This window comes from Geotrypetes seraphini, chromosome 8 (assembly GCF_902459505.1).
Source record: "Geotrypetes seraphini chromosome 8, aGeoSer1.1, whole genome shotgun sequence".
Taxonomy (NCBI): domain Eukaryota; kingdom Metazoa; phylum Chordata; class Amphibia; order Gymnophiona; family Dermophiidae; genus Geotrypetes; species Geotrypetes seraphini.
The window spans coordinates 3324620-3350023 of record NC_047091.1 but is presented as its reverse complement, the minus strand read 5'-3'; the positions used below and the strand labels follow the sequence as shown (position 1 = coordinate 3350023).

General features: G+C 44.3%; 1 protein-coding gene across 1 annotated transcript in view; it reads left to right on the top strand.

Annotated features, from left to right (window-relative positions):
- Positions 1 to 25120, top strand: part of EXOC3L2 (exocyst complex component 3 like 2) — a 69943-nt gene extending 44823 nt beyond the window's left edge. The window contains exons 7-12 of the mRNA XM_033956093.1: positions 1255 to 1365; positions 1474 to 1609; positions 9508 to 9630; positions 10171 to 10326; positions 16240 to 16361; positions 23932 to 25120. Coding sequence (XP_033811984.1) covers positions 1255 to 1365; positions 1474 to 1609; positions 9508 to 9630; positions 10171 to 10326; positions 16240 to 16361; positions 23932 to 24238 — 955 coding nt within the window. The 3' untranslated portion in view covers positions 24239 to 25120. The remainder of the gene's footprint in view (positions 1 to 1254; positions 1366 to 1473; positions 1610 to 9507; positions 9631 to 10170; positions 10327 to 16239; positions 16362 to 23931) is intronic.
- The last annotated feature ends 284 nt before the right edge of the window (positions 25121 to 25404 follow it).

Here is a 25404-nt window from a genome sequence, read left to right as displayed (position 1 = left end):
ACTGAAGCAAGGACTTCTCTAAGTTACTGGCCACTGTAAGAGTTTCCTGTTCAGCCAACCCCTAATTCCTTAATCTTGATGTCACCAGTCAGACTCTGAATCAATTGAATGGTTCTTTAATAACGAAGCAAACAACTTACAGTCAGATGATAGTTCAATGTAGTTCAAGCCTGGACATTCCTTCTCACACCACTAACATATCACGTCTATGCTAGGAGTGTCCACACTGTGGAGATGACACCGTTTTTCAGACTTAGAAGTAATCTAAGCTGTATTTGATTGTCCGAATTAAAGGGGTGAAACACCTGGTGCGAGAACACCATTCTCACTCTAGCATGTGCTCAGCAAATATGGCCACTTCTCTCCTCTCACTGAAGAAGAAGGTGGGCTCATGCTCTGTGGAAGCAGCCCAGACTACTGGAAAGCAAAGCCCTGTGGGAAGTTGAGTCCACAGAGCACCCATAGCTACTGCACATTCAAACAAACATCAACTGAGTAAATGCCCACATAACATGGGGGCATGACAGCATGTCTAGAACTCGGCATCACTAGGAAATATCCAGCAAATTCCAAAGAGTAGGTCCATTTCTTGTTTCTGACTCCCAGGGATAAAAGAAGGCTTTTCCAATTTGACCCAACTCATAGTTGTTCATAGATTTTTCTCCAGGAAATTTTTCAAATCTCTTTCCAAGCCCAATGTTAACTGTCTTAACCCCTTCATACAGCGATAAATTTCAATACTCAGTTGTGTCTTAGAACCTATCAACTCGGTTATGTCTTTTAGAACTTACCAAAAAGCAGTTGCAGAACAGAGTTTTCCTTAGTAATAGGCCCAGAGCAACAGTTGACTTTGTGGACTGTTTTGAAAAATATTTGATATATTTTCACTGGTTGGTGATCCATTTAAATTGCAGGAGGGGGCTTTGAAGGGACTTAGGGGGCAGAATTAAAATGTCTGTTTTTGTAATCGTACTAAATGATTCTCCAGCACAGCCTCAGTCAGCCATTCACTCTTCTTACTCAAGTGTAATTTGATAATAGGCCATATTTCTGAATCCCAGAGTGGGGAAAGTCGGGAGGACCTTAGTGACTGCAGCTAGTCTAAACCAGACCCTGGACTGCCAAATTCAGGAGATGTGTTCTTGGGGAAACTGTAGCCTAATCATTAGAAGAATATGCTTAGTGAGTGTGGATGGGGAGGAAGGATGTCTACCCCTTATAATCCCTTTTCTTGTCTGTCTTGTCTTTTCTTAGTTTTCAGAAGAAAGTAGAGATTTTCCACAAGAAACAAAGCGAGAACAGGCTTCCTACTGAAGTCTATATTGCCAAAACCATTGCCATAGGGAACTGTTACCCATCTTTCAGGTAAGGAAAACGCACCATAAATAAACAGGAAGCCCCTCTGGGCTTCTAGGTGACATGCCCAATTTCCAGTGTAACTGATCAATACCTAATTTCTCTGCATTGGTGTAGGGAATATGCAACTTGCTTGATGCAGCTCGACCAAGCAAAGAGTGAAGAGGTGGGACAAAGGGTGACGGCAGTTCTTGACCGGGTCATAAGCCTCTGCAACAAAGTCCTGACTGAGCTGATCTTTGATGACCTGAAGGTAAGTATGTTCTTTATAGTGTAGAGCAAGGGGGATCTTGATGAAAGGGGAAAAGCATGGGTGGCAAATACAGGCACTCCCCTCACATATTGGGAGCAGTGCTGGCATGACATAGTTTTTTCCCTCTACTCTAGACCTCGCAAGATTTTCTTAGGGTTTAAAGTGTAGTGAGCAGTTTATGCCTCTTAGTAGTGTCCCTATAGCAGCAGAGCCACTAGAAGCTGACAGGATTCTGTCCCCTCCTTTAAACTAGAGGGATGACGGGAATCCCGTGGAACCCACAGGTTCCCCCTTTGGGTCACGGGGATCCCGTGGGGGACTCCCCTTATGGTCGTGAGGATGTCACTCATGGTCTTGGGGATCCCGCAGGGTTGGGAGGCAGCCCAAGCCAAGTGGCTTGTCTTTTTTCATGCTCTCCTGCAACGTGCAGCGCTCCTAGCATATCACATGTAGCCGACCCAGAAGTCTTCCCCCCGACATCAGAGCTGACGTTGGAGGCAAGGCTTTGCGTCAGCCACGTGGAACGTGCAGGGCCCGCTGCCCTGCGATGAAGTGCAGCACTCAGGAGAGGTACAGTTTTGCGGGAGGGGGGCAGAAAAGGAGGGCGGGATTGTTTGTGGAGCTGTAATATATTATGCCATGAGCCTGATTTGTGTGATTATAAATGTGTGTAGCATTTTTGTTGGGTTTGTTCTTTAGTATTATTATTAAGTTTCATTTTCACCAAGAGGTAGGTGTCTTGTCTTGAGGGACTACTACGTAGGAATGAGGCACTGGGTTCTGACTCGACTGTCTCTGCCTGAGCTATCAGCAAACTTGTTTATCCTTTGGACTATAAGGTGTTCTGTAATAACCAACCTCTTGAATTAAGACAATGTGAAACCTCATTTACTACCAATTCTTTATTTCTTTTTTTTCTTATTTTAAAGTTTCCAGCTACCCACTAAAATGTCAGGAAAAATCTGTGATTGTTTTATCTAGAACTGTATTAGGTATTAATGAAACTGAGCAGGTACGGGTCAAATAGTACAGTAGACTCTGTTAAGCCAAAATAATGAGGACAAAGATATGAGGGTTTATTTTATAGTACTGTATATCAGAGTTTGGAAACTGTCTAACCCAATATATTCTGAGGGTGCCTGTTGAATTAGAGCAGCTTGTTAATGTGCAAGATATAGATATATATTTTTTTGTTGTTGTTACATTTAAATAGTTCAGCTTGGGAGGGGGGCAGAAAAGGAAGGTGCGAGCGGGCACGCATGTGTTGTAATTAGGAGGAAGTGAGTTGGGAGGGGCCTAAACACGAGACATTTAAATTGAATAAGGTTGGGCAGACTGGATGGACTATTCGGGTCTTTATCTGCCGTCATCTACTATGTTACTATGTTACACAGGAGTGGAGGGAGTGCATATTTGCTTTTTGGACACAGAAGGCATAAACTTGGGAGAGAGGACGGAGGAAGGGAGGGAAAGAGATGCCGAGGTGGGGGAGGGAATAGAAAGGGAGAATTGGGCATGAGTCTGTGAGTGAGAGGGAGAGATGGTGTACAAGAGGAATTATAATAATAATAATTTTATTCTTATATACCGCCAAAGCCATAGTATTTTGAGGAGGTTTACAATAAGAAGAGCTGGACAATCAGTGAAATAATTACAATGAAAGTCGTCGAATACATGTAGGTAATCGGAGAAAGGGAGAAAGTCAGAGTATTAGACACAAAGTAGGGTCATCGAGTACATGTAGGTAGAATACAGAGATAAGACTATACGAATGGAAGAAAGAGGTCATAGGGAGGGAGGTACAGATGATAGGGAAGAAAAAGATGAGAGGGAGAAATGTTGTGGTGGAGAGGGAACAGTGGGACAGATTGAAAGGGATGCAAGAGGGAGGAATGCTGGACATAGTGGTGAAAGGAATGGAGAGGGGTGATAGGAGAAGTGTTTGGCATTGGGCTAGTGGGCAGGAGTGAAAAATGAGAAATGGACCATGGTAGGTGGAACCAATAGACAGCAACAGAAGAATTTGCAGGAGACGGGAAAGTGGAAAAAAGAAACTGGGACCAACTTGATGGAAAATAAGTCTCCAGACAACAAAGGTAAAAAATGGACTAAAATATGTTAGCTTTGGGAAATGTATATAGCAGATGTCTTTGTATTGTGTTCAAAAGAAAAGGAAATGCATTTCTGGTTTTATTTCTACAGTGTTGAAGTACTTGATGACCCTTGCTGTGGCTGGTGGGGATCCCCAAGCACCACCAGCAGAGGACCTCCTCTAGAGACAGCCAGAACTCCCCTCCACCAAGTGCAGCAGTCACTGGCAGCATCCATGAGCCACTGAGGTGCCAGCATCTGTGACTCAGGGATGTTACTGCTGCCTGTCAAGCTTGGCAAAAGGGATCCCCGGCCATCTGCAGAGGAAGTCCTCAGCTGACAGCTTGGGGGTCCTCATCAGTTGAGCTATATTTTATATTTACATTAGAGGCTCTGGTAGAAACCCGTTTACAAAGTATGTATGTCTCTTTGCTTATTTGTAAATAGGTCTCTACCAGAGCCTTTAATTCAGTAGCATAATTAAACAACTATTTCTAAAGTTTATAGGGACGGGCGGGGACGGATTTGATTCCAGCAGGGATGGGTTTGACTCTTAGTTTGGACGGGCGGGGATGGGTTTGATTTCTGTCCCCGCGCAACTCTCTACTTTAAACCCCAATATTCTTGAGTTTGATGCTGTTCTCTTCAACAACACTAGAGGGAGCAGGACTGCACAGTTGCCTGTAGCACACAATTCCCAGCACACACAATGTCCCACAGGAACTATACCCTTAATCAATAGGCAGGGAGTAGTTGGAGAAGCTTCCGCACCTGGAGCTTGGGGACATGGCTGCAGGTTCTTAAGTGCGAAAGCTAAATTGCTAGAGAAGAGAGCAGGATAGTTGCAAGCACGTAGGCTGCAGCAGGACAAAGAACTCTTAGGACTGAGAGATCAGGCTGATAGTGAACAGCCTATGGCTGTGGAGCTTGAAGAGGCTGGTTTAGAGTCTACAGTTTTTAGAGAGCCTGCCAAGCCAGCCAATGGAAGTTAAACTCTCCTCACTGCCAGACCAACAGCAGCAGGACATGTATATTAAGGCAAGTGAAAAATTATTGACTTACCGGAAACCAAAGTTAAAGCTGGGTTTGGAAATGAAGAAAACTTTTGGTTTTGTTTTGTTTACCTGCTGGTAATCCATGTGTGGAAACTGAGTGTCATAAATAACTGTTTATGCTACCAAAGTAGTTTTGTCAGAATTTATTTGAAAGCTATTTTTGTTTCACTACAGACTTTTGGTTTTCCCCTTGAAGTGCATGTGGGGGAGATGCAGACCAAAGCACAGTGAGAGAATGACCAGGGGAGCTCTGTATTTTAATTCTGTGGTGGGAAAGTGGGTTCCTGTTCAGGAAAATTTCTAGCATACAAAGCACGTCTCTCCAGCCAGCAGTTAGAAACTCTGGTGTCAACTATGCCAACAAGCACACCAAGTTGAGCACATTTGTGAAAAGTTTTTATTTTTGCTGGTTGATGAACTGAGCTTTTTGTGCTGTGCCAGAGGTACTGTGAATCCAGGACTTCTGATAAACTATTTTGAGTTTTTGTTGCATGCTTTGCCTTTGTTGTGCAGAAGCCAGGCGGAGCGCTACAACAATTATTTAGGGCTTGGAAGAAGTCCACAGAGTCTATTAACTTTTGTTTGCTTTATAATAAACACTATGGAAGCCATTCTGATAAAGTGATTTTGGACATTAAGAACTGTGTTTTATTTTCTGCCTTTATTTTTGATGCATTCATTATTGGCTACTTGGAACGCTAGTTTCCTTTTTTGAGTTTGAATCAACCTATAATAAATTCTTGTACAATCCGACTTTATTCCGGGACCAGTTGGTTATGCATCTCTAACCGCCAGGCACTGTAGAATGCTTAAAATGATTGAAGCCATAACCCCTCCCCTCTGCTAGCATATCCTAGAGCATGCTCAGTAGAATCCAGTTTTTGCTTTCTACAAGCCAAGCCTGATTTCTTCTGCTCATGTTTCCTTTGGATAGTTTCAGTAATGTTTGCGGTATTTCCCTCATGGTTTGGCCATCATATTGTGGAGGTTCCCTGTGGGGACATCCTTGTGGCGGGAGATCGCAGACGGTTGGAGAATGTCTGCTTCTGAGAGGTTCCCTGCAAGGCAGTAAGCCCCCTGGACATCCTGCTGGACAGATCAGGGCTCGGGAGCCAGCTCACCCCAGGCTCTTCCACTAGTGGGTGCAGTGCAGGCTGAGCGGTTCTGTGAAGCGTGCCTCCACCAGGTGGTGGCGCAACATATCTGAGGGTGGCAGAGGTCACTGGCCCTGATGGTTGGATCAGTGGGACAGTCAGAAGACTTGAAATCCAGTTTTACAGCTTCCTGAGGCATTTGATCTCCCTAAGTGCCTATACAGCATTGCCTGCATTTCTCCCATATAGCACAAAATGTAACAGTGAATAAACTGTGTGACGGACTGTTATGGCGATTTTGGGGGGTCTTAAAAATGGGGTTTGGGGGATTTCCCTGCATGCCCTACCCTTCCCCACCTTTTAAAATCCTAAAATTGTCATTTTCTGGGGATTCATGTTCCTTTCCCAGGCGATTTTATTGCAAAATCGGCACCCAGTGGCCATCTTGGATTTTCCCGATTTGAATAAATCATTATTTTTTTATAGTTAGGAGCTTCGTTTTTGCTCCAAACTTCACAGATGACCTTCTCAGGTTGGGATGAGTTGATTTCATGCCTCATTTGCGGTGGATGGCTATTGGTTGCGCAGCCGCATTCCGGATGCGCTGCAGCCCACAAGGGGGCTAAATTTGCATGGAAGTGGTGCTATTTGCCTCAGGGGGTGACTCTCCTTGAGCCTATTGCCCTAATTTCCATGAAAAATGCATTTGGGGACTCTCGGGTGAGCATTGGCAGCATTTTGGCGTAATGAATGTGCGTTTCTGGAGAAAATCTTGTTAAGTCCGAGGCACACACATTGGCTTTTACTACAGGAGTCCTTCTTTCCCACGGGAATTGTACATAGGCTCTCTCAGGCTTATCTTGCACAGAAGTCCATGTCTGTGATCATCCCACCGGTGTCTAGGCTGCAGTGGGAAATGTCGCTGCTGCCCGGCCCGAATCTTTCGCTTGGTTCCCAGGCAGGAACTCTGGAGTGAAAAAGGGCAATGCCTGCGATGGCATCGGGTGCTCTCCCAATCTCCCTGCTGTCGCAGGGACGTTCGGCAGCAGTCGATGATGTGAAATGTTTGGCAGAGCTCTGCATTCAGGCTCCTTGTGGGTCTCGGGACCTAGGTGATGATCTCGCAGCACACAGGTTCCTATTGCAGAAGCACTGCAGGACTGGTCCCTGCTACAGGCTCAGCCGGTCCAACAGGAATGTTCTGTCAGGCATGATTAAGAAGCTGCTACCTGTCTCCTTCCCTTGATGCCCCGATGTGGGCTATATCCTGTCAGAGACTGGGGTAACCCAGAGGGTCCTCTCTTTGTGCTCGGACCATGACAAGGATTTGTCCCCTAGTGGGGCAGTTTTTACTAAGCGCTTTTCTTCTCTGAAGGTGGATTCAGCTGTGACTCAGATCACCATGTACACTTCTTTCCCTCATGATGGAGGTGTGGTTCTAAAGGATGTTCAGGACAGGCGTATGGATTTCATCCTTTCACGGCCCTTTTTGAATCGCCAGCATCGTCCTTCGTTGATAGGTATACCTATCCACAATTCATATTGCCTTGTCTCTATGGTCCTGCATGATTTGGAATTTCTCATCTCCGGGGTGGATTGTATGGCTGTTGCCTCATCTGGCATTCTGAAAGTTTGCTTTAAGTTGGGCGCTTATTTCAGTGTCTGCCCGGAAGATGCCGCAGATCAGGCAGCGGTATAGAGACTCCTTCTCTGAGGCCACCCTGCATACATTTCCCTTTTGGGGACAACATCGATTCGGCCAGGATCTTCTGGCAAGTGTACAAACCCACAAGCCGATGGCTTTGCCTGGGAACAGGACGTGCCCCCACCAGGGGTGTGGAGTGTTATGCTTTTTGTCTATTTGGATGCCCTCACCAGTATGCTGATCCTCCCTCAGGGCAGAGATGCCCTGCATTCCCCAGACCCCATTTCAGGAGGTCTGGTTGGCAGCAGTCCTCAAAGGGATGTCCAGCAGCCCCCCCCCCCCCACCAAAAGCCACAGTTTTGGCGTCTGGCCTTTGACTCTCTTCCACGCATTGGGAGGGCGGCTGTCTGCTTTCTTGGCGGAATGGGAGACTTTCACATCAGACCGCTAGGTCTTGGGCTCACTTTGGAATTTTCATGTCTTCTCTCTATATACTTTCTACGGTCCACAGATGTTGGATCTTGCTGCCCTTGAACCCATGCCAAAGGATGACTTGGAGTCAGGGAAGATACTCAATATGCTTCATCGTCCCAATGAAAGTCTCTGAAGTTGGAGAACAAGCGTGATTCTCAAGGTAGTCAATGCGACACTGAAGGCGCCCCGCTTACACATGGAGATGGTGCGTTCCGGTATTGATTTTCTAAAGGAGGGGGAGTTCTGACCTCCCTGGATTTCATGGAGATGTATCTGTTCATCTCCATTTTTCCAGCCCACAGGAAGTCTTTTTTTTATTTATTTATTTTTAATATTCTTTATTCATTTTTGAAATTTCAATTATGCACAACAAATGATGCATTTACATACATTATTATCATTACAGCACAATATACTTAATAAAAGAAAGATAAGACTTATTTTCTCAGTCTTCTACTATGCAGTGCTTGGTTATAGGCAACACCAAGGCACAGACCTCTTGCTTTTCCTCACATCAAGACATTACAAATACGCTTACGGATCATTGGGTAGTTCCGGAGGGACCACTTCAGGTGACCAAAGCTTTGTCAAAGCTCTTCCAATGGATGCCACATTTAACCAGCTTTTTGTTCCACCAAAGGTGAATTCACTGGTAACACAGGTTACCAAATGCTCTTGTATGTGCTTTGGCATTTGGCTTCTTGGCTTGATTGCAGTTATTTTAATATGATTCTGTTTAAAATTATTTCTGTATTGATTTATGTAATATGTTGTACCGCACCTTCAGAGTTTGTTACACATGTAATAAATGTTAAAATACGATGGGGTGCTGAAAAGTTCTTAACCAAGAAGGGAATGACATGGAGCCATGAAACTTACATGTTGTTCCACATATTCCCCCCTAAGTTCAACACACTTGCCAGATCTTATCTGAAGTTTCTGTTACCCTTCCGAAAAATACTCTGATGTCTGATCACTGAAATGCTGCTCTGCTGCTGCAGTCACCTCTGAATCAATTGAACATTGTCACCTTTTCAAACTGTTTTAAGGTTTTGAAATAGAAAATAGTCATATGGAGCAAGATCTGGTGAAGAGGGTAGATAGTTTATGCTCTGAAACCTCAACATCCATCGTTTTGCCAGCCTGGTGAGCAGTTGCATTGTCTTGCAAAAAGAGAACTCCATTCTGCAGCTTCCGTCTCCCTTTTTTCTTTCAGTGCCTCCTTTAATCAGCCCCTTGGAAGATAATTGGTAATTACAACACCTTTCTGATCCCAAAATACTTTGGCCATGACCTTTGCTGCTGCCTTTTGGGTCTTGAATTGCCTTGGAGATCCTGAGTGCCGCCATTGCACGGACTGGCATTTTTTCAAAATAAAATAAAACTCTTTTCAGCTACAGTGGCAAAATATTGCTTAGAATTTAGGAAGTTAGCTGAGAACTTTTCAACATCCCCTCATAAGTGGTATGTTCTACAGGTTCCCCTCACTTCAATGTGCATTTTAGTGTATAACTTTCTCTGGTCTCGTACTTTTTCCAGCCCTACTTCAGTAAGCTGATGAAGAGGAGGTGGCTGAATAGCTCAGAGGCTTTTGAGAACATCATGGCAATCCTAAGAGAATACTCTGAGAAGCTGTGTCGAATGTGCTTTCAGCCATACCAGGTATTGTACGATAGAGGGATTCAGGAAGAGAGGGGATAGGTACCAGCATGTTGGGCCTTCTCAGTCTCTCATTCTAAGATTTCTCCTTGTCTCCCTTCACTTTTTCATAGGAATAACAGATGGCAGGAGGAGGAGGACAGGTGCTTTTCAGGTTTTAAGCGAAATAAAAAAATATATATATTCTCTCCTCCTTTGCTATAGTTTACCTATTTTATTTATGAGTCAACTAGGTGATAAGCTCCATGGAGCATGGACACTTATGTACGAAGTGCCATACCTCTAGTAAATAAAACTATAGAAATAAAGAGTAATAGTAGATGATGTATTCAGCTCTCATCACTTCCTTCTTTGGATTTTTTGACTTTCTTTATTCAAGACATTCTTCTATCGACCCTTATCCTTTCTTTAGTTATTTTCTCTGTTGCTTTCTTCTCTTTCTTTTGTTCTTTCTTTCCGTCTTCAAGCCAATTCCAGCTTCTTTAAGCCAATTAAAGCATGCTTGTGGCCATTGCTGACACTCTGCTTCTTCCCTCGCCATAGGCCCTTGTGCAGGAGCTGCACCGGCAGGTATTGCTGGAGTATGTGCGGCCACTGCTGCAGGCAAAGATGGTGTGCAACTCTGCAAAGACCCGGAACAAGATGGCAGCCAAACTCAAGCATGAGGCACAGCAGCTGCAGGAGCTCTTCCAACAACTGGTGAGCATACAGACCACCACTAGACAGTCAAATTATCTTAATTGGAGATGTGGAAAATATTGCACTTTCTAGTACAATAGATGTATCGTTTTGGACAGTAGGGCATTCTCCCCATGCCTACAAGCCATTCAGAAGGAATTTACTCCAGGTTTTCAACTCCTCCTCCTTCTCCAGAGGACTCTGCTATGCCTTTCAGTTTTTCCTTGTGCAATCAAGCTGGAAGGTGTCTTTCTGATCAGCTCTATATAGGTCTTTATTATTTTCGGTGGTTTTTTTGGCAGTATTTGTGAATTTCGCTACACCAGATCTCACTAGTGTGGGGGTAAGCTCTGCCTGCATGGAGAAGAAGCAGACTTGGGTCTACAGCAGGCAGGTTAATCCCTTGGGGTCCTTGTTTGACCAGCTTGCAGAAAACTTTGTGGAGCTTGGAGTCCGTATCACCTACTGAATCGCAGAGGCTTGTGCACAGGTTGTTAGGTACCCACAGGGGGCTCAGCAGGGCTCTTCAGGGTGCCGGCTGAGATTTTGCCTCCCCCACCCCCTTTCACATGCACAGTTCTGTACGAGGTTGAGTATCAGTCCGACTAGCAGCCCAAAGATCTCAGTGTTTGGAGATGGGGCAGTGTTTCTTCTCCCAAATCCAGCTACTTGTTAGAGCTGAGGCAGGCTGCAGCACCTTCAGAGAACATTTATTTATTTTAAAACATTTATAATCCGCTTTTCTCCAAAGCGACTCACAACTTAACATACATAGTATTAAACACATGTCAGTGAGTAAGGCCATTACAGCCTATGGACAAAATCTGTGGTGATGGAGAGACTGAAAGAGCTGTTTTAAAGGTTTCTACTCTTCCTTTAGGGTCCCCCCATCTCTAAAATCCAGTTTTCCAGAGTTTAAGTTAAAGTATTTTTTAGTCATTTTTTGGCACCAAAATGCTGTGGCGGTGTCCATCTTGGATTTTCCGATTATTTTTTTGCCAAGTTCTCCATACCCTTCTAAACTCCTTGTTTTGCCTTAAAACTGGCAGGGATGGAGTCTTCAGGCTCTTGTACCCCTAATTCATGCCAAATTTGCGCTAGATGGACAACAGAAGAGCATTCTTGTGCCAAGTGCAGCACAGTGCATAAAGTGGGGCGGAAGCTTTGGGCTTAGCCTCCCCTTGAGTCTCTAGGGCTGAGAAGACACTGGGGGGTCTGGATGCCAGGAGAAAATCTCTTCCAGAGTCCTGGAACAGCAGCTTACCCAAGCATACGAGAGTGGAAGTTGTGGAGCTCAATAGTTCTTGTAAACCATGCCGAGCTCCACAACATCCGTGGAGATGATGCGGTATATAAACTTAAGGTTTAGTTTAGTTTACCTAAAGGGGACTCAGTACTATCTAGTAAAGCTTTTTCTCCTGAATTTATAAATTTGGAGAGTTTATTTTGATAGCCAAGATCCTCATAGGAGGTCTGACAGCAATCCAGGGGCTGCGCGGTGGGTGTGTGGGAGAATACTCCCAGGGTACATTCTTCCCAATTACAGAGGCTGGCCAGGATCTCGCGCACCTTTCTGACAGGGACTCTGATGACGAGAGGTCAGACTGTATGCCCTTGCTCTCACAGTCTTCCCTGCTGGGAGGTACAGGATCACAAATTGGTTTAGAGTATGCTAGAAATGGTGGTGACCCTTGACCAAGGGAAAGATCACCACAGTATACCTTTTCTTCAAGTCTGTGAGACTGTTAAAGCTTATTACTGACTCTCTGTCAGCAGGCACCATACGCTCAATGCTATATCCTGAATGGAGTAAGAACACAGCGTATTGCATTTCCCTGGCATCCTGATATGAATGTTTTAGTCACAGAGCACTGGCATGGTCCTAAGGGCACTTTAAAGGTAGCCAAAACAATGGCAAAGCTGTATCCTATGGCAAAGGAGTGTCAGCAGTTGTTCACTCAGCCTAAGGTGGCTTTCTAGGTGGCCCAGGTGACCAAGCCCTGTAAAGGAGATGTAATATTAAAGGACACGCAGGATCGCAGAGTGGATATGGTCCTGAAAAGGCAGTTCAAGGCATTGGCTTTAGGAATTAAAGCAGCTATGGTGGCCTCTTTTGTGGCATGTGCGTGTCGTACCAAGATGCATGGGATTACTCTGGCGAAGGGAGAACCTTTGCCTCAGTTTATGCTAGCAGGGGTGGATTATGTGACTGCTGCTCTCTACGACATAATTGGGGTCATGTACTGAGGAGGAGCCTCATTTCAGGAAAATGGGAAAACCAGAGGGCATAATTTTGAGGCTGAGGGGTGGACAACTCAAGAGCAATGTAAGGAAATTCTTCTTTACGGAGAGGGTAGTGGATGCCTCGAATGCGCTCCCAAGAGAGGTGGTGGAGAAGAAAATGGTGACTGAGTTCAAAAAAGCATGGGATGAACACACAGGATCTAGAATCAGAAAATAATAGTAAATATAATAAGGCCAGTACTAGTCAGACTTGCACGATCTGTGTCTCTATATGACCGTTTGATTGAGGATGGACTGGGAAGGGCTTTGATGGTGTAGATTGCCTGGAGTGAGCTTTGATGGAGACTTCAGTAGTTGGAACCTAAGCACAGTACTGGGCAGAGCTTTGGATTCTTGCCCAGAAATAGCTAAGAAGAAGAAATAAAATTTAAATTGAATCAGGTTGGGCAGACTGGATGGACAAATCGGGTCTTTATCTGCCATCATCTACTATGTTACTATGTAAGACAGAGATTTACAGAACCAAGATTAAACCAAGCTTCCAGATCTTGTCCTGCTCCATCATCCAAGAAAGCACAATGGCACCAGGACTGCAGCCTTTCCCCTAAGGATAAGAGGAAGGCTCTCAGAGTATGCAGCCTGGGCGCAGATCTTGTCAGACCATTGGGTCCTAGAGATCATTCAGGGAGGTTACAAGTTCGAGTTTGCCCATCCTTTAACAGACTGGATGACAAGAAAAGGCAAGCAAAGACTTAGCAACAAGGCAGAGACTGGTAGAACTTCAGGTTGTAGAGTCTGTGCCGCCCGAAGGCTCAGGCATATATTCCATATACTTTATAGTGCCCAAGAAAGGCTTAGAAGATTGAAGACCCATTCTGGATCTCGCCCAAGTCAACACGGCTTTGAAAGTTACACGTTTTTGCATGGAACATGGCAGGAAGGTACCCAACCCCTCCTGCCGGACTCCCCCAACGACCATCCCCCCAAACAAAATGCCCTAACTGCCCTCCCCGGAACCCACCCCCAACAGCCTCCCCAAAGATCGCCGGCAAAAGGGTGCCCAACCCCTCCTGCCGGATCCCCCACCCCGGAACCCCCCTGAAGCTTACCGCCAAGTTGGTGGATGGGTCTTCGCACCGTCCGGCCAGCAGGCCCGTCTCTGTCCAAATAAGGCGGGCCAACCCCTCCCCTACCCAACCCACAGGATCCTAGGGCCTGATTGGCCCAAGCGCCTAAAGCCCCTCCTATAGCGGGGGCCCCTCCAGGGTGGGGGGTTCATTGGGGGGTCTGGCAGGAGGGGTTGGACGCCCTCCTGCCGGCGATCTATGGGGGGGCATTGAGGGGTCGGGCAGGAAGGGTTGGGCACCCTCCTGCTGGCGATCTTAGGGGAGGCGTTGGGGGGGTCCGGGGAGGGCGGTTAGGGCATTTTGTTTGGGGGGGGTCATTGGGGGGTCTGGCAGGAGGGTTTAGGTAGTGACAACCATTGTTGGCAGGACTTATGAGTCAAAGTATAGTTCCAAGTAGTCACTAAAACCCAGGCCCTATACCTATGCCTGGCATAGTTAATCCCCTGATGCCACATACTTTCACAACTCCAGTGGTGGTCATTGCACCTCATGCAGTTGAAAAAATCCTCATTAATCAGTAATCTCCAACTTGGCCAAAAAGGCTTTTGCTTTAGTGATTTTTTTATTTTTTTTTTTAGAATTATCTTTATTAGCAATTGCAAAGGGCACATACAGCCAGTATGAAGATAATGCAGAAAATACAACAGCCAGAGAAAACAACAAGTGAAAACCAGAACAGCATGTGATTCATAGCACAGAAACCCTTTGGCTAGATGCCCATCACAATTAACAGTTTTAAATAGCAAAAACCCCCAAGCAAACGCACACAAACCCCATACACCTGGCTCCAAGTCTCAACAGTCATACCACAAACATCCCACATTCATACCCCCAAACAATCGAACACACAAGTGTAACCACACAATTGCAACCACCCAGGTGCAGCCCCTGCAGGGGGGCAAAAAGAGAAGAAGAAGAAGAGAACGTCATCCCCTCCAAGAAGAGTCAAAGCATGGGTTCCACGGTCTCCGTCTCCGAGCTGGGACATAAAGTTAAGGCCTGCTTCCATAGAGCTTGATAGCACCGGTGGGCAAGGTTCCCAGACTGAGTTCATAATGCTCAACCTCTGCAAAACGAGCAATCCACTGTGGGAAAGAGGCCCCGGATTCAGCCACCCAATGTTGCAACAAGAGCTTTTTTGCCACCAAGACAGCCATGTAAAGAACCCTGCGCTGGGGTAACGTAAGCCCTCCCTCAATCAAATCGCGTTGATCCCCCAAGAGCAGGAAACCATAGCTCCAGGGCACAACTCGCCACACAAGGTGCTTTAGTGATAATCAAATAACTGTGATGTGTCTTCATGAGAGACCCAAATTCAGTCCAGGTATAGCAGTGCAAATTTTATTTTTTTGGGCACATGTAGAACATAATAGCATAAGTTCTCTGCACTGTGCAGAACAGCCTTGAGTGTTTTCATATTGCAAAGATTTCATAGGGCCTACAATATTGCTGCCTTTTACATACAAAGTTTAAAAAACTTTTAAAATGACCACTAAAGGGCAAGATCTTTTCAGGCCTTTACGGCCTAACCCGTGAGCCCTCTCAACATGGAATGGTCCATAATGCATTCCCAACTGCATTTTTGTAGTATCCATGCTTCTAAGAAGCCTATTGGCTATCCTTCAAGAATTGTTTCTGTCAGCCCTACTAAATGGAAATTGTTCTTGTAGCTCTGTTCTCAAGATCATCAACCTTCAGAACCAAGGCCTAAAGCTGTTTTATCAGATTTAACTTGTTTAGTCACCAAGGGCTGCAGTTGATCCTCTAGGGTACTTTTTTGATACATGTAGTATCATCAATATCCAGCCACATACTATCGAGTCATTCATGGGCTGAATCAATCTTATCAAAGAATTGTTGGAGTTTTTTTTATCAATTGCTGCTTCAATAATGATCTTCGTTGCCCAAGCTGAACTTATTGAAGGGCTTGGAGGCCTCAGAAGGTTTCCCATGATCCCAATCTAGTCTAGTTTCACAGGTAAATGAAACAACCGACTACAAGGAAAATTCTTGGTCAGTGTATGTAGCTATAAAAAGTACAGTATTTACAGAGTGGGAAGAGAAGCAGAGCCATTCAGCATTTGCTCAGTTCCATGGTGTCACCAGAAGTCCCTTTTCATTTTTAATTATGCTTTTTTTTTTCTCTTCCCTTTTGCTTTATTTCAAGTACATGCTGATGTTCTCGTATACAACAATGGACTAATAGTGGTTTGCTATGTGGCAGCACTTGTGGACTTCTGGCAACCTACTCTATTTTATTTTTTCTTTATATTTATGTATGTAATAACACTTTTTTGGGATTGATTTGCTGGATTGTTACATGTAGTTGCTTGATATTTATGCTATATTTTCCTAGTTCTTGGTATTTTATGTTTGCATGATGTAATTGGGTACCCTTTCTTTGTGTTTGGTATGTTACAACTGAGCCAAGAGGATGAATCAGGTGATTTTTCTGTTGAGAACTGGGTGGGAAGATATTTGCTTCTGCTTTGATTTTATTAAGATGTCAATGTGTGATGCCCATTGTAGGGCTAATGCAAGTCTGTCCTTTCTCTGCCTGCAGAGATCTGATGCCTCATGGCTAAATAACGTTGTTCCATATATTGCTGAAATAATTGTGCAGGAAGATACCCCATCTGTACAGATGGAAGTCGGGGCGCTAGCGACAGAATTTCCTGATATACGGTAAGCAAATAAAGCAAAGAACAGAAGATAGAACATCCTCTGCATTCTATGGCTGATTCAAATACAACCTAAACATGTCGCATGAAATGCAATCTAAACATGCAGCTAGCATAGGTACTCACTATACAAGGCTAAGCCTCTCAGCTGCAATTCTTCAGCTTTCAACAGGCCACTTCAGGTGCCTGCATAACTGCCTGGGTTGAGCACCTTTCACCCTCCTTCCCAGTTCCAGCGTCTCTCTCCTTTAATTCCCATACACATACTGGTCTGGCTTTGCTACTGAGGGGGGGGGGGAGAGAGTAGAAGGGAGGGAAAGAGAAACTGAGACTGGAGGAGAGGAAAAGGGGGGAAGACACTGGATCCAAGAGGGAGATACAGTGGGCTGGTGGGAGGGTGGGGGTAAGATGCAGGGAAAAAAGAGAGGAGGGACAGGAAAACCGAAGAGAGATTGGTGAAGGAGGGAGCATAGATACGGGGATATGGAAGAGCAATGCCGGACAGAGAAGAAATAGGGACACACAAATGTTGGACACAGGCTGGGGGAGTGCTGATCACAGGGATATGCACTCAGGATGGAAATTGCAGGACAGGCCAAGATAGGGACAGATGCTGCAAATAGAGGAAGATAAGGTCACATGGAGGGAGGAATAGGGACAAGAATACAGAGGGGAAATGATGGACATTATAGATGGAGATGTAGAGAGAAGATACAGGTGGACGTGGAAAGAGAATAGAAATGGATGGGAGATCTGTAAAGCTAGGAAAATCAGAAGAGACATTGAGACCAAAGTGAATAGAAAAGTAAAATTTTCAAAAAACCGAGTTAGGATAAAGTATTTTATTTTGAATTTATTAATTGGAAATTGTCAGCTTTTAAAAATGCACGTCTCTAGTATTTTACATTATCCCAGGTCAAGCAGGCAGGTATTCTCACTAGTGGGTGACGTCATCCAACGGAGCCCCGATGCGGACATCTCATAAGCATACTTGCTTGTAGAAACTTTTAGAAGTTTCGAGTTGCCCACACCGCGCATGCGCGAGTGCCTTCCCACCCGAGGCACCGGGCGTGTCTCCTCAGTTCTTTCTCTTCCGCGGAGCTGAGAAGTTTGCCTTTGAAACTCTCTGCGCGAAGTTCCTTTTTTGTGCCTTCTGTGCCCGCGGGTTTGGATTTTTTGTTGTGCTCATTCCTGTTGGCTCACGTTACGTTTTGTTGTTTTAAAAAAAAAAAAAAAAAAAAATTTAGTTCGATTGTTCGACCGGGCAGGTCGCGTGGCTGTGGCCCCGCGGCTTCGACCTTGCGGCGGAGCTTTTTCGGCCTATGTCCCGGCCTGTTACCGGTTTTAAAAAGTGTGTCAAATGCCAGCGCGCGATTTCGTTGACGGACCCGCATCAACGCTGTCTTCAGTGTCTCGGGCCTCAACATCTTCCGAAATCGTGCCGGCCTTGCTCCACGCAACAGCTGAAAAATCACATCCCGGACCCCCAGACGATGAGCTCTCTCGATACGTAAGGGCCCTGCCTCACCCGGCAGATCCAATTCTTTGGCAAGCCACTTTTCCAAAAATCCGCACAGGTCCCGGTAAGACACTGAAGTTGGGAGGCCAATCAGGTGCAGATTATTGCTTCTGCTCTGATTTTCTAAATCGTCCACTTGTTCCTCCAATTGATGGCAGAGCTTGCTGAGCCTCTGATTTTCTGCCCGAAGCTGCCCTGTATCTGACTCCCACATATCAATGTGCTGTCCTATGGCCACAACATCTTTGCTAAGGTCCGTGACCTGCTCACCCACCTCCGATAACTTGTTCAAAACCGACTGAAGTTTGCAATCTAGCATCCCATCCAAAGCAGTTGAAATTTCGGCCATGATCTCAGCCATCCAAGCAATTCCTGCCGAGGGAGACGCAGGCTCTTTGCCATCCGCCATCTTGGAGTCACTGCCACGCTGCCACTCACGATCTTTCTTCAGCAATTTTGAGGCCATACCCACTCGCCAAGGCCGGATAGTACATCCACCACTTACTGTGTGTGCAGCGGAAGGTAATAGACCAAGTTTAGCTCTCATCGGTAAGCTGGGGAGGTCGGAAGGACTTGGGCAGATGAGGAGCAGAACAATCAGCGACCACTCAGCGCCACAGCGTCACGTGACCCCCCCCCCCCCCCCAAATATGTTTTTAAATATCAAATTGATTCCGGCACTGCCATGGCATCTTCCCTAATCTAGGTATTGTAACTTGATATCTGTCGGCTTTCTGTATGCAGGAAATCCTATTTATATAAAGGGTGTGGGGAAGTGATTATAAAATAGATTTATAAAGAGGGTGGAACACCACCTTCCTGCTCTCTTGCGCCTTGTATTTTGCCAGTAGTGTCAAGTTTTCAGTTCATATAAGGGGTGGAAATATTTCTTCAGGCATGCTTTGGTTTGCCACTCACTGTTTGCGTCAGTCAGGGAGGGCCAGTAGCTTCTTATCAGGACAACTTTATTTGTTTTCCTTTTGCCTTTTCCTGCTTATTGCATCCTGAAGTATTGTTTCCAGAAAGGACAGTGTACCTCTTAAGTGTGGCTGGCAGATACTTCCTGTGTTATCTGGGCTTTTCTGTGACTGAGCAGGGTTTTGGTAGAGTAACAGCTAAGGAAAAAAAATAACGTGCAGCCAGTCTTCAGCAGGAAGTAGAAGGATGGATGACTTCTTGTCTAAGGGTGCCTATATTGGAAGCAGACAGAAAACTGACACACTTATTTTAAGATACTAGTGATGAAAAGTCTGTAATGTTTAAGAGGTCAAAAAATAATTTTCTGCTGATCAGAACAGGGTCCAAGGTATATTTATCAGTACACCTCACTCCTGCCTTGCGCATCCTTTACTATTCCGTCCTATACTGACGACCCTCCACCACCAACACACAGTTCAGTCTATGCATTTGAGTCCTTGCTATAAGTTAGTTGAGAACCAAGTCGACAAATACTGTGAGGGAAATCTGGAACTCTACTCAGGAAACAAAGCTCTGAATATAATGTGTGAGCTGAAAATGTGTCGAGTATGAAATCTCAAGATCCAGACATGACACACTCGATTGTTCTTTATGGAGGTCCTGGCTGGGGAAAGATGGGGTTCTTCTGTGTAAATAGTGTGCAATAACCCAGGCTAAAGCCTTGGGGGGCTTGTGTAGATTTCAGAGAAGCCATAGCCTGTGCCTTTGTTCCTGATCCTACGCATCCTGCTAACATCCTGCAATCAATGCAAATCCAAGTCCCTCAAGGCGGAGAGGTACCTTCAAAGAAAGGAAATGCTTTTCCTCATTACTTCACTTGGCTTCAAGGCACTCTGGTCTCCTGCTTATAAACATAGAGCAAGGAGTTTGCACTTCTGACTGATCCATTAATGTGTCGCCTCTCTTAGTCACCTACTGAAATGGCAGCAAACTTGTGAGGCTCCTTTCAGGAAGCAAGCTGCACATAAATTGGAAAATTTACCGATGCTTCTATTTGGTGGGACCTAGACTTCTATAGGCAAAAATTATCTTTTTCATATACATTGATACTGCAAAGAGATATAGGATGGGAAGCTCAAACTGTGTTCTTGTTGAAATGAATTTTTAAGACCCCAAATGCTCTGTTTATTTCTGACCACAGAGTCAAATTTTATTCTAGTTTTGTAATGATCACATGATTTATATAGAGGGTAGTTCTATAAAGGGGCACCAAGAAGTGACACCGTTCTATAAAGGCAAGGCAAGTAGGTAACAGGGCAAAGGCACTCATTTACATTAAGTGGAATAGTGTAAGTAGAAATGCTTGCATCTGGATTGCTAAAAGATGTGTGCAAATTATAATAATCTATAATTTATGTATGCAACTGAACTCCACTAGACTCCACCCAAGCTATATGCAATTGCTTTAAAGTGCTATTTTATCAATAGCACATAGCTGGGATACAAGTATTTGTGCATGCAAGTGCATATATACACGTGTTAATGCCAGTATTTTTGTAATTTATGTACATTCTTGGTGTCTAAGTATTGGTACTCATTATAGAACTGCCCCTTTAGGGGGGCAATTCTATAACAGGCACTTGGCAGGCATATGTTAGGAACCTATTTCACCCAATCAGCATACATAAACCACTTTAGAAGGTGCAACAAAATGACATCTACATTTTCTGAGGATGAATCGCTAGTGGATAAATTAAACCCCACTTTCGTAATATTGTTGTTTCTACGTTGTCGCTTAGTTTTAGAATTACGATTCATCCAGGGATACACAAAACCTTTTATAAAGTCATTCTCATCCCTGCGGAACTTTTTAATTTTAAATTGTCTTTGTTCCATCTTGTATTTTTCCATAACCAACAAGTGTTCTTGATATGCTACTTTAAATGCTTCCTCCGATTCCTGTTGTTTCATCACGTCCAGTTTGTTGTTCAATTCTGAATGTTGTGCCTTAATTACAGGATCCAATGCATCGATGGTTAAAAGCATGAGATCAATTGAGCATCTTGTCAAAGTTTCATTCCAATTCCTAATATAATCTGCATTATCTTGAAATCTGAGTTCTTTATACAGCCTCAGGCCCCGTGGGACCCATCTGGTATGGCAATATTCTACCAGCGTTGCTGAATGGAGCTGGGTTCTAATAAGTCCTTTATGGCAATATTTGATCTCTTCCCATGTATTGCCTAAATCTGGATCTTCTGTCCCAAACAGTCGCTCGCTAGCCATTAATGAGGAAATGCGGTCCTCAGAGAGCCCTGATTTCGATGGCCACCCAAGATCTGCTATGACTCCCCTAAGTACCTGATTACACAAACTACCACCATTTTACCCAGCACTAAAGTCAGGCTTTCCAGTCTGTAATTTCCCGGATCTCCCCTAGAACCTTTTTTAAAATTTGGCGTAACATTGGCTACTCTCCAATCTCCCTATGCACTCGAGATTCTTCTAACTTTCACCGTCATCTTTTCAATCTGTTCGGCCACCTTAAGATCATCACATATTATCACACCCAAGTCCTGCTCCTCTTTCATGCACCAAAGTTGTTCACTCCCTAAACTGTACTATTCCCTCAAGTTTCTGCAACCCAAATGCATTTCTTAACATTAAATCTTAGCTGCCAAATTTCACAGCATTCCTCAAGCTTCACTAGGTCCTTCCTCATGGTATCCACACCATCAGGGGTATCTACTCTATTGCAGATCTTAGTATCATCCGGCAGGCTTTTCCTCAGTGGTGTGAAAGAGACCAAGTGGAACCACTGCAGGCTCCCATTCCAGTTATTCTTGCCTTTTCTGCAATTTGGTCTGGAAAAAGGACTTACAGTAGCTTCCCTCAAGGTGCAAGTGGTAGGCCTTTCATTCTTCCAGGTGCAAAGTGGTAAAGTTTAATTGACAACTCTTCCAGATGTCACCAGATTCCTAAGAGGTGAACTCCAGTTTAGACCTCCACTAAGGCATCCTTTCCCGTCAAGGAATCTTAACACCGTTCTAAAAGGCCTCACTAAAGCCTCATATGATCCACTCAAAGATGCATCCCCTTTGAACCTCACAGTCAAGGCAGTGCTCCTGGTGGCAATTGCCTCAGCAAGACATCTTGGAATTGCAAGCTCTCTCTTGTAGAGGGCCCTTTCTCAGGATCATGGAGGCAGGCGTAGCTCACTGCTGTTCCTTCCTTATCTCCAAAAGTTGCATCAGATTTTCATGCAACCAGGAGGTTTGTCTGCCTGCTTTTCAACCCACAGGCTCGGACAAGCAGGACAGGATATTGCAGAAACTTGATGTGCAGAGTTTTACTTCACTACTTAGAAAAGACCAATGACTTTTGTCTTTCTGACCATCTGTTTGTTATAATCAGCTAGTCCAGGAGTGGCAGACTGGCATCCAAGGCTTCTGTAGCCAGATGGATTCGCATAGCTATTTCGGTGGCATACGTCGCCTGTGGCAAGCAGCTAACAGTTTCTCTCAAGGCGCACTCAACTAGGAGTGTTGTATCTTCATGGGCTGTCTCGGACAGTCGCTCCCACAGAGATTTGTAGAGCAGTTACTTGGTTTACTCTTCATACCTTTACAAGGTTTTATAGAGTGGACATGGTGGCTCGAGAGGATACCAATTTTGGCGCTGTCCCATTGCTTTGGTATGTCACCTAATGTACGGGACTCCTGAGTAAAAGTAACAGAATGAAAAATTAGGTTCTTACCTGGATAATATTTTTTTTCTGTTAATCTTCTCAGGAGTTTGTACGTCCTTCCCTCAGTATATCCTGTTTCACCTGCTTTCTGCCTCATATATTTCTAGATTACAGGCCTGAAGGAGTTCTCCTGTCAACCAGATGACTAAGCATAAAGAAATACTGTACAAGTAAATTGCTCAGCCTCTGGCTCCTTTGATGTTGGTGCTTGTTGTACACAGCAGGTTGGTTCACTATTGCTACTACATTATAAATTCCTGTTGATAATTGTTCTTCTTTTTCTAAGTTTCAGAGCAGAACAGAATTGTATGATGTCTGTAGAGAAGTTCCCCGTACCTCTCCTTCTTTGTATTTTATTCCAGTGGAGGTTGATTGCGTTGGAACGAACTGAAGGGGGCATTACACTCCACTGGCAGCATGGGAGGTTCTGAAAATTGTGACGGACACACTTCTGCAAAATCCAGTTCACGGGAATGGATTGAATACCTAACGTATGGACTACTGAGAAGATTAACATAAAAAAAAATTATCAAGGTAAGAACCTAATCTTTCATTATGGCTTGTGGGGTCATAACATATCCAGAAAGGCCTTAGATTTCATTTACTTCCATTTTGCATGATGGGCAGGAAAGCAGAGATGTTTGTGAGAGTTCGGATAGGCTTTGTTACAGAGTGATTTGTGTGGTTCTTGGACCACATATTTTGGAGAGTGTGAGTCAGATAATTGTGGAAGTTGGGAGGAGCTGCTGAAGTGGTTGGTAGTCTTTGCAATGGAGCATTGAAGATAGATTTGCACGTCTGAATGTCCGTGCCCTGGATAGGAGCTAGGATAAGCAAAATATGGTGTAGATATTATTTTAATATCTTAAGGATGTATGCACAGGAAGTGGGCATCTTTTGTTCAAAGGATGGAGGAGGGATTTCTGGAGCAAGGTGTCATGGGGTGGACTAAGCAATAATGGTCTTTGTAGTGGCTGGGATGATCCTTTTAAGAAAGGGCAGTGGATACATGGAATGGCTTCATGGTAAAAAAAAGGGATAGTATTGGATTTCCAAAAACATGGAGGACTTCTCGGAGAGAGAGGGAATTATGAAATAGGCAGTTGGTATGGATAGAAGGACTGGATAGGCCATTTGGGTTTTTATCTGCTGGCAAGTTCTACACATCTAGGTTATTGTAGGATTCTTGTTTTATCTGACATTGATTTCTGTCTGTTACACATATTGTGATATATTTATTTAATCACAACATTCTCTATACAGTGTCCAATTCTAGGTTATCCAGTTCTAGTTTTACTTCATTGCATCTGTGGATTTTCAGTTCTATGTTTTTTTGAGGGGATCATGTTCACCTCCATCTGTGCTCTGATGGTTCTTTATCTTTCACAGGAAGGGTCACCTAGTGGCCATCTTGGATGTACGAGGCATGTGGAACCAGGCAGTGCGACAGGATATCCTGGCTATCATTGAGGATTTGGACAGTAGCAGCAGCCATGCACAATTATCCCGAGATAGGGCTTTCTTCTCAGAGATTGCAGTCACCACAGAGGCCCGCTGCGTCCATGTGAATCTCAATCGTGCTTCACGACTCAGCCTATCATGCCTCTCTAGGCTGCGATCAATGGGCTCAGGTTGCACTGGTATGAGGTCACAGCAGATAAATAGAGAGGAGGACCAGATGGAATCTAAGGTATAGCACTGAACTCCAGAAGGAATTATATAATCTTGGAGCAAATGATACATCCATTCAATCAGCCTCAGAGTCTGTGATAAGTTGGTCGATGCTCAAGCTTACCCCTAGTTCACTTCTTCATCTCTCTGGAGCCTACACTAGAGTTCCCTGATTCCTGCTCTGTGCCTCTGGATAAAGAAAATATGGTGTCTGTATCAGATACTAGTCTGGTACAGATAGATCTTAGTTTGAGGAAATCAGCTGATCCCTACTAGAACTTTGGCAGCAGTGAAAGAACTTCCAGGTCCTGCAGAGGCCTCAAACAAATCAGGAAAACCACACAAGATTTGAACACCTTTGAAAGAGCTGAGCCACTGTTTGCTTATTCTTCCACAAAATATGTAAGAGCTTATTGTATGATTCCATGTTCATGGGACTAAAATAGCAGACCAGGCAAGAATGGTCTGTAAACAATTCATTAGGTACCTACAACATGTGGAAGAATTAAAAACAAATGCCTGACAAGGCCATGTTTTGCCCTCCACTAGGGTTGTGTCAGGGGCAAATAAAATTGTTAGAACAAGTTAATAAAATCATAATAACTAATGAACAAACATACTGATCTCAAACAATCATAGGTACAGGCACCATAGAAATAATTGGCACAATACTCTTTAAATATAAATAAATAATTGTATAGAATTCAGCTATGTATAACATGCACATAAAAGGGTTAAAAATTAATTTAAAATAAGACTGTCCTGTATCTGGGTTTGTTTGGTGGGTTTTTTTCCAAAAAATTTCAGTGTACAACCGATGGAAGTATACATGAAGCATATATGAAGAAATGAAAGAAAAAATTAGAAATCTAATACATCTTTATTAGACCTTAATAATTTGAAAAAAGGGTGGGTGGGAGGGAGGACTACAAATAGCAGTACAAAAAGAATAAGAAAACAAAGAAAAGGCACATGACAGAATACCCAGATAATATAAAACTCTCAACATTCCATAATAACCTTGGTTGACAATTTCTTAGAATCCAAGAAGACTTAGGGCTCCTTTTACAAAGCTATGGTAGCGGCGGCTTCGACGCCCATAGGGATTTAATGGGCATCGGAGTATTTGCCCTGCAACAGCCGCTACCCTGGCTTTGTTAAAAAAAAAAAAAAAAAAAGGGGGGGGTAGTA